General features: G+C 34.2%; 1 protein-coding gene across 6 annotated transcripts in view; it reads right to left on the bottom strand.

Annotated features, from left to right (window-relative positions):
• The window catches only part of RABGAP1L (RAB GTPase activating protein 1 like), a 735225-nt gene that overhangs the window by 512877 nt on the left and 209047 nt on the right, over nucleotides 1–13301 (bottom strand). For all 6 annotated transcript variants that reach the window (XM_077901749.1, XM_077901744.1, XM_077901747.1 and 3 more), the window contains one exon: nucleotides 10889–10982. In XM_077901749.1, the coding sequence (XP_077757875.1) occupies nucleotides 10889–10982 (94 nt within the window). The remainder of the gene's footprint in view (nucleotides 1–10888; nucleotides 10983–13301) is intronic.

Below are 13301 nucleotides of genomic sequence, written 5' to 3'. Positions count from 1 at the left end.
ACCCCTAATGATATTTTACCACAATATGATTCAACTCAATCAATGTTCAGTTTCTAGCTTACCCTCAGCCATCTATCTATCCAAGCATTATGAAAAAAAAATATTTTCTCCTATTTAAAAACCTAGACTCTATTTATCTTCATAGACTGACATTTAAAAAGAACTAGGTCATTCATAACACTACATGATTAACAGCTTTAATTTACTGATTACCCTGGTAATGATACAGTAATTATATTGCATACAGCACCCTAATACTTAAGGAGCACAAAGGGATAGTAAGCTAAATACTACTAGTATACATCTATGACCAGTGAGGACCCAAAGGAAACAGCAATTTATGGATACAATCATTGCTTTCAATATTTCTGATAAAACTGCCTATTAATAACTATATATGACCACTGTTTTAATAAAACATTAACTGCAGCTATCAAGAGATCTAGAAATAAGCAACTAGTTATTACATGTGCTGAACCATGCACTGGAAACAAGAGATATATAATTATTTAAAAAGTCATACATGTAGAAGATATATAGTAAGGAGGTAGTTTCTAATACATAAATATAAACTCCACAAGTGCAAGAATCTCTGTCTTCTTTACTCTTGCACCCCAAGTATTTAGAACAGTGCCTAGCACATAGAAGGCATTCAATATATTTTAGACAAATGAGTGAACAGATTTATAAAATTAAATTAGTATGATCAACTACTAAGGCTAAGCAAAAAAAAAAAAAAAAGAACGCTTTTTTAAAAGTAAACATTCTCACCGATTTTAATAAGATCATAGAGCTGCTATGTATTCATCTAGTTACCTTCAAAAGAGGCATCTTTCTTGAAACTACCTAAGCATATGAGGACTTTTTCTATTTCCAAACCTGTTCGGAGAGAATTTCAAAGGGAAAGTATCACTTCTAACAGAAACAGCAGAGAAATCAAGAGATGAGAAGAAAAGCCACTGAATGACACTGAGTGGTCACTGATGGAATTAGGGCAATTTTGACAGAAGGGAGGTAGAAGTAGGTGGCTGGGAGACAGGAGAACGTGAGGGCAGCAGCTTGACCCATTTTAAAACATTCTCTCAGGAAGAGGAACAGCTAGAACTGAAACTAAAAGACAAGAGGATATCTAAATATGTAAACCGAGGTGTTACTTAAACAAGCTACACTAAGAAAAATTTCAAGAGGGGTGCCTAGTAGCTCAGTTGGTTAAGCATCTGCCTTCGGCTCAGGTCATGATCCCAGGGTCCCCTGCTCAGCAGGGAATGCGCTTCTCCTTCTCTCTCTGCCCCTCCCTGACCCACCCCACACCCCCACTCCCCCTCTCTCACATAAAGTCTTTAAAAAAAAAGAAAAAGAAAAAAAAACTTCAAGAAAAAAGACAGATTAAAGGTCATTCTGAAGATTAAGAGCACATACTGGCATGGAGGGAGAGCAAGATTTTTTCTCAGTTGAAAAAAATGAAACATTATATGTTAATGTGAAAAGGAAGAAAGCTATAAATATTCCTGCTTAGTGATTCTAATCTTTCAGGTTGATTCTGAGCTTATATTTTATTTTGTTCTCCAAGCAGTTTGTTGATGCTTGGTTAGGCTGAGAGACCACACTTGCCCACTTTAGAAAGTATAGCCATGAAGAACACATCAAAGTGCCTACTAAATATGTATCAATTTTCTGATATACTAATAAAAGAGAATGAAAAGTCTGAAGATGGTTTGATTCAATAAACCAATACCTAATTTTTACCTCAGATGTTCCTTAATTTTTCTGGTTAGGAAATCTTCCTTTTACAAAATCTGACCTTTATACCTAAGTTTTCAGAGTCGGCACTCTGTTTTTCCAGTTTTCAAAAATCTCAAAAGCTTCCACACAATTTCAGAACCAGAAGCAGGTATCCAGAAGTAGTTCCGCCCAATTCCTTAAAATTCCCTAAATAATTTAATATTCAAGTCATCTGTACTACTATTATAAATATATTTAACATGTAACAGAAATCTTGCTACCATTTGCCAACAAGGATTTTCCAAGTCTTCCCATCACAGATGTCTCCTCTCTTCCTCTCTCCCCGCCCCTGGCTCTCTTCCCTAATTCTAGCTCATTCACTTTTTTCTTACAATTATTTCTTCAAGACACTTCAAGTACAGTCTCATATAACAGACACCCACTACTGTATTTTTTACACTACTGTTTTTAGCTTTCTTTCCATTACTATCTTTATTTCTTTCTGATAATTTCAAATTAGTGTTAAATTTTTTCCCTTTACATCTTTCTAGTGGTATATTTAATTAACTGAATTCTGATTTTATCTATAAAGGTTTCACTTTATTTCAATATAGTGACCTACCTGTTGTAAAGTAAGTTCAAAATACTTTCAACTATATTTTAGTTAAAAGTTTATTAAGAATACAGTCTCCTCACTTTAAAGAAAAATGTCCCCCAAGCAAAACTGTAGTACTTTACACAACAGGTGCTTTACCTAAATAAATCACAAAAATAACTTCATGTAAGTACCTAACTAGTATTGCTAAGACTCACTGAAAGCTTCTAAACATAAAGAACACTAATGTTTTAAAAAGATATTCCAGGGATGCCTGGGTTGCTCAGTGGTTAAGCACCTGCCTTTGGCTCAGGGCGTGATCCTGGAGTCCTGGGATCAAGGCCCACATCAAGTCCTACATAAGACTCCCTGCAGGGAGCCTGCTTCTCCCTCTGCCTATGTCTCTGTCTCTGTGTCTCTCATGAATAAATAAATAAAATCTTTAAAAAATAAAAATAAAAAAGATATTCCAAGAGCAATTAAAACTTATCAATCTTTGTATAACAGATATAAACTTCTCTCAATTAGACAAAGTTTACCCTTTTTATACATATGAATTATAATGACACAACTGCAATAATGAGCCAAATAAAAACATTTGATTTGTAGAAGATGCAGCAAGTTCTGTAAAAGTCAAAAAATCAGTTATATTAGTTGTTTAAAATAGTTTCCTTGCGTAGTGATCCAAAGGGGCACCTGTACCCTAATGTTTATAGCAATGTCCACAATAGCCAAACTATGGAAAGAGCCCAGATGTTCATCGACAGATGAATGGATAAAGATGTGGTATACAAATACAATGAAATATTACTCAGCTATCAAAAAAAAATCTTACCATTTTACAACAATGTGGATGGAACTAGAGGGTAATGATATGCAAAATAAGTCAATCAGAGAAAGACAAATTATCACATGATTTCATTCAAATGTGAAATTTCAGAAACAAAACAGAGGATCATAGGGGAAGGGAGGGAAAAATAAAGATAAAATCAGAGAGGAAGACAAACCATAAGAGACTCTTAACTATAGGAAACAAATTGAGGGTCGCTGGAGGGGAAGATGAGTGAGGGGATGAAGTAACTGAGCAATGGGCATTAAAGAGGGCATATGATGTAATGAGCACTGAGTGTTTCATGCAATTGATGAATCATTGAACTCTCCTCTCAAACTAATAATACATTATACATTAATTGAATTCAAATAAAATTTTAAAAAATAAAAGCTTCCTCAGATTCCTTCAATAAACTTCTTGAAGTCGGGATCCCTGGGTGGCGCAGCGGTTTGGCACCTGCCTTTGGCCCAAGGCGCGATCCTGGAGACCCGGGATCGAATCCCACATCGGGCTTCCGGTGCATGGAGCCTGCTTCTCCCTCTGCCTATGTCTCTGCCTCTCTCTCTCTCTCTCTGTGACTATCATAAATAAATAAAAATTTTTTAAAAAATTTCTTGAAGTCCACTACTAAAAATATAATTTAGAAAGTTTTCTTTTTCTTAAAAAAAAAATGTACATTGAATTATAGCTGAGAAGCTCTATCAATTCTACCTCAAAAGCCTTTCCCCATTTGGAACCTTCTCTGCCTATAAGGCCCATGAGTTTGTAAGATCTCATCAATTCATGCCTCCAACCAGTTTCTCTATTTACAGTTTCTTCCTAAATAATAAAAAGCACCATAGCACTTTTAGCTTTAAAATATTTGTTGAGGATCATCTTTACTGTGTTGATAACTACTGAAGTTAGATGGTGGGCAAATGAGGTTTTACTCTTTATTATTTTCTCACTTTTGCATATTTATAACATCACAATTATGATGAAATATTTATATACCTCTGTAAGATGGCTAATTCCATAGAGGCAAGAATCATCTCCTATTCATCTTTATTTTTTAAAAGATATTATTTATTTATTCATGAGAGAAACAGAGAGAAAGGCAGAGACACAGGCAGAGGGAGAAGCAGGCTCCTTGTAGGGAGCCCAATGCGGGACTCGATTCCGGACTGGGATCATGCCCTGAGCGGAAGACAGACACTCAACTGCTGAGCCACCCAAGCATCCCTCCTATTCATCTTTAAACCTGCAAAGTCTAGTACAGTTCCCAAAAGAGTAGATGAATTTTTTTCAGTTAGATGAAATCATCAAGTAACTTGTCATTTTATAGGGAAAAAAAGCAAAATGGTAAAGAAACATGAAACAATATCAGTTTGTAAAAATGGTCTGTTATGATTATGCATTGCTATCTTTTTTTATTATAAACCTCAAAGGTAGGACTATGTCTTTATTTATCTCCTAGAGCCTAGGATGATGCTTCATAAACGTATGTCCCAATCAAGTTATATATCCTGAATTTCATAAACACAGCAAAGCTCTCAATTTGCTATTTGTTTAGTCATCAAAGTAATTTGTGTTCCTGCCATTCTCATGGTTTTTCTTTAAATTCATACTAGAAGGCTGGCAAGGGAATCAATTTTCCTAATTTATTCTCTCTCTCTCTCTCTCTCTCTCTCTCTCTCATTAAAACTTCTATAAAAACTAATCCAAGGCACCTGGGGAAGTTCAGTCAATTAAGCATCTGCCTTCAGCTCAGGTCGTGATCTCAAGGTCCCGGAATCAAGGCCCACAGTGGACTCCCCGCTCAGCAGCAAGTCTGTTCCTCCCTCTTCCATTCCCTCTGTGATCTCTCTCTCTCTCTCTCTCAAATAAATAAATAAAATCTTTAGATAAATAAATAAATACTAATCCAGTAACCTAACCTGCCCACATTACAGAAATGGCACCTGTCCACTGGTTAAAAAAGTTCTGGCTCTGGAGCCATACTACCTAGATTCAAATCCTGACATGGTCTTTTACTCACTGCATGATTGTGGGCAAATTACTCACTGGCTCTAGAGCAAATTACCTATTGGGGATCTTGAGCAAGTTATTCACTGCCATTATCTGCTTGTATTTTTATACTAGCTCCCTAACATAGCTACACCTCAGTTTCTCATCTCTGAAATAAAGATAATAATAATCCCTACCTTAGAGGGTTGCTGTGGTAACTAGAATAAGACAGCTAAAGTGCTCAGGCACTTTACCTGGCACACAGTAAGTAGACTAAGTCAGCTATTTGTAGCCATGCCCCACCATTCCTCTTGTTACAATGAACTATCTCTGCTCCTAAATACAACTCCTCCATTAGTCAAGAAATCTTATTACCTATTCAATGACTTCTCCTGCAACTAGTCCTCTCCCTCTGGCATTATCAAATTTTCTCTCCTGATTATTTCCAAAAACATATCACATGTTAAATTGACCATCTTCATTTTTAGAATAACCGCTCAGTCCACATGTATTTCCTAACTTGTCCCTATTTATCATCCTTCTATAGCAAAACTACTCTGAAGAGTTCTCTACACCTGCTGATTATCTTAGATACAGTCTAATCAAGCTTTCATTCTTACCTTGAGAGATTCTCATCAGGGTCATCAGTGACATCTGAAAAGCTGGATCAAGTAAAATTCTTAGGCTTACTCTGACTTGACCTATCAGCAACTGATCATTCCCTTCTTGACAGATTTAATTCCTTTGATTTCTATCTTGTTTCTTCTCCTAGCTTCATAGGCTGCGTTTTCTTGGACTTCTTTGCATGATCCTCATCTCTTCAACCTCCAAACACTAGAGCAGACAAGAGCCTGGTCCCTGGAAGACTTCTCTATTCACTTCCTAAGTAATCTTACCCATTCTAACAGCCTTAAAAATCATCTATACACCAATGGCTCCCAAACTCCTACTTTCATCCTTACCTTTCCCTTGAACTCAATCTTACATGTAACTGACTAAAGGACACATTTATTTTGATGTATACAAGGCATCTCAACATCTCCAAAATCTTAATTTAATCCTCCAAAGGTGTTCTTCTTCCTCTTATCTTTCATATTTAAGTAAATGGAAGACCTAGTCGTTTAAGCCAAAAACTTTGGCAACATTGGTTATTTTTCTCAGACCACACAGGAAACACAAGCAAATTCTATAAGCTCTGTCTTAAATTGGGAATCTGATCACATGTCACTTTTTCCTATTAACTTGGCATAAGACATTATCGTCTCTCTCTTGGTTTATTTACAATAGCCTCTAACTATTCTGCCTGCTTCTGTCTTTGCTTTCTTATGATGTTTTTCACTTCAGAGCCAGAAAGATGCTTTTAAAATGCTTAAGTCAAAACACCTCACCATAACATGACATGAACAAGACACAAAGCAGTCATAATTGTCATATGAAAATGAATCTACTGGGGCACCTGGGTGGCTCATTGGCTGAGTGTCTGCCTTTGACTCAGATCAAGATCGCAGAGTCCTAGGATTGAGCCCTGCATCAGGCTCCCCCTCTGCCCATGTCTCTGCCTCTCTCTCTCTGCGTCTCTCATGAATAAATAAAAATATTTTTAAAAGAGAATCTACTTATAATTAACAAGCATATCAATTTAATTTAAAAATTACACAAGAAAAAAATAATCAAGTACAAAATGTAACTATGTAAAATTTTCATAGACTTGAAGGGACAGAGATCTGTATTTCAGGAATTTTCATTCACAAATATATTCAATAGGGATGCCTAGGTGGCTCAGTGGTTCAGTGTCTGCCTTCGGCTCAGGGCATGATCCTGGAGTCCGAGGATCGAGTCCCACACCGGGCTCCCCATGGGGAGCCTGCTTCTCCCTCTGTCTATGTCTCTGCCTCACTCTCTGTGTCTCTCATGAATAAGTAAATAAAATCTTGAAAAAAAAATACATTCAATAAATATTTGTTGTGCACCACTACATTCCAGGCACGGTGATAAGGGCTTTTAAGACAATAGTAACTTTGAGGAGGTCATGTGCATTTGTGACATAACTTTGAAGAGTTAGAATAGACAGTGATTCCTACAATAAATACTACAAATCAAAGTAAAGAGAGAGGAGGAATGTGAATACAAGGGATAATGAAGGCACTGCCCTAAGAAAAGCATGCACTTCAAAGAGCTACTCTACATATAGGCCATAAATTTCATTCCTGTTTTTCTTTTTGTTTCCCATGTCCTTCCTTCATTCATATTTATTACTTGTTCTGATGTGTTCTGTGTGCTACACAATATGAAATAAGCATTTGGTCTCTTTTTCTTCTTTTGTTTTCTGATGTAGTAGTAGCACATTGTGCTTCAACAACTAAAATGCTCAGGATTAATACTCTGGGTTTTTAGGATTTTAAAATTCAACCTTGTTCTGTGAGCTTTGACAAATTCATATAGGTGTGTGGTCATCACTGTAACCAAAACATAGGACAGTTCAAAAATTCTCCTCTGCTCTCTTGTAGTCAACATCACCCACCACAATCAATTCTTGGAAGCTATGGATAAATTTTCTATCATGATAGTTTTGGCTTTTCTAGAATCTTAAAAAAGTGAAAGTATAGTATTAAGCGATTCAAATCTGATATATTTTACTTAACATAATGCATTTGAGATCCATCATGTTGTTGCATGAATCAGTAGTTCCTTTTTTTAATTGCTCAGGATATCCCACTGACTGGATGTATGTACCAGTTAGTTGATCCATGTTGGAGAGCATCTGGATTGTTTCCAGTTTGGGGTAATTATGAATAAAGATGTTGTAGACTTTTGTACACAGGTTTTCATTTCAGTTGGATAAATACATAGGAGTGGAATTGGAATTGCTGGGTAGTATAAGAAGTATGTGTTCAACTTTCTAAGAAAATGCCAAACTTTCCAAAACACTTGCACCATTTTGCATTTCCACCAGCAAAACATGAGAGCTGCAGTTGCTATGTATCTTTGCCAGCTCTTGGTATTATCGGTGTTTTGCTGTTGTTTTTGCTTTTTTATTTCAATCATTTGAATATGTGTATAGTAGCATAGTACTGCCCACTCTGGATTTAATTGGTATTTCCCTAATGACTAATGTTGTTTAGCATTTTTTCATGGGTTTATTTGTAATCCAAAATATCTTCTTTGGTGAAATAGCTGTTCAGATCTTTTGCTTATTTTTAAATGAGGTTGTTTTTTGTTTCCTTTTTAAGACTGAATTTTGAGAATTTTTTATAGTCTGGATACCAGTCTTTTATCAGATATGTTTTGCAAATATTTTCTCCCAGTGTGTATCTTTTCAATTCTTCTGAATGTCCTTTGAAGAACAAAAGTTTTGTTTTGATGAAGTCAAATTTATAAATTTTTTCTTTCAGACATCATTCCTTTGGTATCATATCTAAGAAATCTCTGCCTAACCAAAGGTCACAAAGATTTCCTATGTTTTCTTCTATAGCTCTTATAGTTTAGCTCTTATACTTAGGTCTATGACTCATTTTGAGCTAATTTTCATTATAGGGCAAAGTGTGCCTCAAGGTTTTTATTGTTTTAATTTTTGTATATAGATCTCCAATTTAAAGCATGATTTGCTAAAAAGATTATCCTTTCTCCACTGAATTTCAATTAAATTTTTATTTACAATCAACAGACCATATATGTGTGTATTTCCTTTTGCATACAACTGTATCAAGATATAATGCATATACCATACGATTCATCCATTTAATTAATTCAATGGTTTTAATATATTCACACAGTTTGTATAGCCACTAGCACAACCAATTTTAGAACATTTGCATTACCCCAAAAAGAAACCCTGTACTTCTTAGCATTCACTCCCCACTTACCTAAATCCTCACTCCAGCTCTGGACAATCACTAATCTACTTTTTGTCTCTATAGATTTGCCTATCCTTGATATCTCACATAAATGAATTCATACAATTACTCTTTTCTGATTTACTTTTTTTCACATAGCATAATGTTCTGAAGGATCACGCATGTCGTAGATGTACCAGTACTTGATTTTTGTTGCTGAATATCTCATCATATGTATATACCATATCTATTTATCCATCACTTGGTGGACATTTGGATTGGTTTCACTTTTTGGTTATTATGAATAATGATATCATGAACATTTGAGTACAAACGTTTATGTAGACAGATGCTTTCATTTCTCTTGGGCATATTAGCAGGAGTGAGATTGTTAGGCCATATGTTATCTCTCTATTTAAACTTTTTAAGGAACTGCAAGAATGAGTGGTATGTCATTGTGGTTTGATTTGCCTTCCCCTAATGACTAATGATGTTAAGCATCTTTTCATATGCTGGCTGGTCATTTGTATGTTTTCCCTGGAGAAATGTTGATTTGCATTGTGTGGCTCTCTATTCTGCCCCTTTGATATATGTATCTATCCTTTAATCAATAATGTCTTGAATAATGTAGCTTGATGGTAAGCTGAAAGCAGGTACTTTATGGTACCTGAAATCAGGTAGTATGAGTCTCCCAAGTTCGTTCTTAATTTTTAAAATTGTTTTGGCTATTCTAGTTACTTTGCTTTTCTATATGAATTTTAGAATCAGCTTTGCAGTTGCTACCAAAACAATTCCACTAGGATGTTTATTGAAATTACATGGATTCCAAAGACTACCACAGGCAGAATGGAAATCTTAACAATATTGAGACTTTCATTCTATAAATATGGTATTATTTTTCCATTTACTGAGATCTTCTTCGATTTCTTTCATTATATCAAATGATACAGTGTATAGATCTAGTAACAGTTTGTTCAGTTTCTACCAAAATGTTTCATGCCTCTTTCTAGTGCTTTTACATGATTTTAAATTTCTATTTCCAATTTTTCATTGCCGGTATATAGAAATAGGATTGATTTTTGCGTATCTACCTTGTATCCTATAACCTTGTAAAACTCCGTTTCCAAGTTAGGTTAACAATGGCATGCGATCGAAAGGTAGAACAGCAAGGACTGTTCTATGGAACAGTTTAGCTATACCACAACTGATAATTACTGATACCCACCAGGTACTCTAGGAAATAGCAGCACCAAACACATTGTGTCTCCCCACCAGCTCAGAGGTCCCGGTAACTCTTCAGAATATAAGAACTAACCAAATGACCCCTCCTTTCACAGGCCCTTCTAAACCCTAGCTGCTCTGAGTATCCTCAGAAGCCTAAACAACCAGCTAGGCAGCCTTCTTCAGAAGTCCCTGCATCAGCTCCTCAGGAGATCTCCACTGAGTTCCTAGATTTCACTGACAATATTTCTTCCATTTTATTTCTCCACCTCTGAGGATACTGCTGCTTCCTACTACTTGGGTTATTTTAATGTCCTCTTTCTGTCTTTCAGCATTCTAACACACTAGAAACCAATTTCTTGCAATAATACCCTTCTATTTGAAAAGGCTGGCAGGGCTTCTGTTCTCCCAACTGGACTCTGACTTAATAATCTTCTTGCTCTGACCAGCACCCCTTCCCCATTCCCAACACCTAACTGTCCTACAAAATTCTTTTTTTAAATTTATTTATTCATGAGAGACAGAGAGAGAGAGAGAGAGAGAGAGAGAGAGAGAGGCAGAGACACGGTTAAAACTTTTTTGTTTTTAAAGTACATTAAAATACTAATATTAAGATAAACATATAGATTTTAATTAATAAGACAAATTAACATTAACTATGTAAATATAAAATTTTCAATGAGAAAAATAAATGTTTACCATCTTCCTAGCAATTCTCCCCAAGAATATAGGATCTTCTCAGGACAATCCTTAGACACATCGCCTGTTCCACTTGAGAGTTCATTATCACTCTCTGCAGAAGAAACACAAAAACAAAAATGGCAAACACTGTATTATATATTTGACATTTATATCTTATAAAGCAAGAAACATGACTATGTGTCTAATAAAACAAACAATACTTCTGTTTATATTATGCCCATTGCAAAAAAAGTAAAATCATTAATATAATTTATCTTTAGTGCCTAGATAAATATATTCTCAAAGCATAAACATTTTATGAAAATTCTTATTCACAATTTCTATACTATGAAATTTAAAATACCTATACATAAATAACTTTATCCCAAGAGGGTAAAATTTTAAAGCCAATGATAACACAATTAGAAATTCCTATGTGATATTCTACTCACCAGATTAATATTCTCAAATATTAGTATTTTTTTAATGATCCCAATAAGCACTGAAGTCAAGTCAGATATATATCAATATATAATGCTGAGAAATATATATATGTATTTATATATAAATATATTTTTTATTAATATAAATTAAAAATAAATATATATTTATATATATTATGATATAAACACCAAACTAAAAATATTGAAAAAATTTTAAGGTTTTTTTTTAATTTTAAGGTTTTAAAGATATATTCATAAGTACAAATACTTTTGACTAAAGGAAAGATTAAACTATTTGGCCTTTTAAAATGGCAACTTCATAATATATCCCATAATATATATAAAGTAATAGTTTTAGAAAGAATAGGATTGGTTGAGTTACAGCTTACAATCAGTGATGAAAATGAGTAACTGTAAGCTGTACAAATCAAGTGGTAACAGAGCTGGAAGAGAAAGGAAATGGGCACAATTTATCTACATCATAACAAGGACTTTGACACAGTACTATATAAGAAAAGTCTGGAGAAGTATTATCTGAATGATAAAATAAGCTAGATAACAATCTGTCTGGCTCATAGCAAGGACCAATGTTTTATCAACGTTGTTAGAACACAATAGGGACTGACTGGCATTAAGTGAATCCCACAGGGATCTGTATTAAGAACAGTATTACTTAGCATACTACAAAGCCAATGATCCAAGTATAAACTAATTCATATTGCTGGATAGCATCAACACCAAAAAACAATACAATAAAGGAAGGTTTATTTGGCCAGGTTAAAAGATGTGGTCAGATTCACACAAAAAGATTTTATCACACATTTAGTAAAGTACAACCAAAACATATATACACACATAGACAAATGCTTTCACATATTTCAGATGCTTTGTTCAAAAAAGTAAACATTATTCTGGATATAAAAATGAAGTTCAAGAAGATAGACACTAACATTACTGCTCTAGAAATACCTCACATAAACAATTCTGTGAATTTTGCAACAAGTTCAACATGAAAGTAATAGAAATGAGAGATTTTTAAAAAGCTAAAGCAAATGAAGTATTGCTAAGTATTGGAGGAATAATGTAAACAGAAACAATTTAAGCCTTAAATGTCAAAATATTCTTAAAAACTATCCATGTGAACAACTATCCCTTATAATCCTTATAATTTTTTATCCAAACTGAGGTATTTTTTGAGCATGAAAAGGGACACTATTAAAAGTTAACACTCGAAAAAAGGTTAAACTTAAGAATCTTTTTTTTTTTTTTTTAAACTTAAGAATCTTTCAGGCAAAAAGGACTGCTGATCACTCTTCTTATAAACTGGTACCAAGTATGAGTACTTATAATATAAATTAGATTCAATTAGGCATGGTCCAAGATGGTCGCATCTTATATTCTATTTTGCTCCACAGTAAATAATAATACACCAAGGTTCCAAAGTATTTGATGAAATTGTATATGCTAAAATGGAGACCAAAATCTAAGAACACAATGAAAAGGAAAAAAAAAAAAAGGAAACAAATCATTAATCTTGATTATAATAAAAATCAGAAAGTACTACTGACACAGAGAATCTCAGATTCTTCTCATTCTCTCTGGGAAAGGAATGAAACAAAACCAAATGCCATAAGAAAGAATAAGAAATCTGACTATCTAAAAATTAAAAGCTTATATGAAGGTATAAAGTACACTAAAAAAACAAAAACATTTTTCCAACATTTGACAAATGATCTTAATATTCAATAAACTAAAATACCCAACAGAAAATGGGCCAAGGACCTAAACATAGTACAGTTGTATAAAAAAATAACTGGCCAATAAAGATGTTAAAGTCTTATCTCAATAATTTTGTCAAATTAAAACAATGCAACAGAAAACAGCAGAGAGCATAAAGAATAATTATACCTAGTGTTGATAATAATATGGGAAAACAGGCAGGAAAGTTGATGTTTATAGAAGAGTAATCTTTCTAGATATATTGAGTC

This window comes from Canis aureus, chromosome 6 (genome assembly GCF_053574225.1).
Source record: "Canis aureus isolate CA01 chromosome 6, VMU_Caureus_v.1.0, whole genome shotgun sequence".
Taxonomy (NCBI): Eukaryota; Metazoa; Chordata; class Mammalia; order Carnivora; family Canidae; genus Canis; species Canis aureus.
Note: the sequence above shows the minus strand (reverse complement) of the source record. Positions and strands in the feature narration are given on the sequence as shown.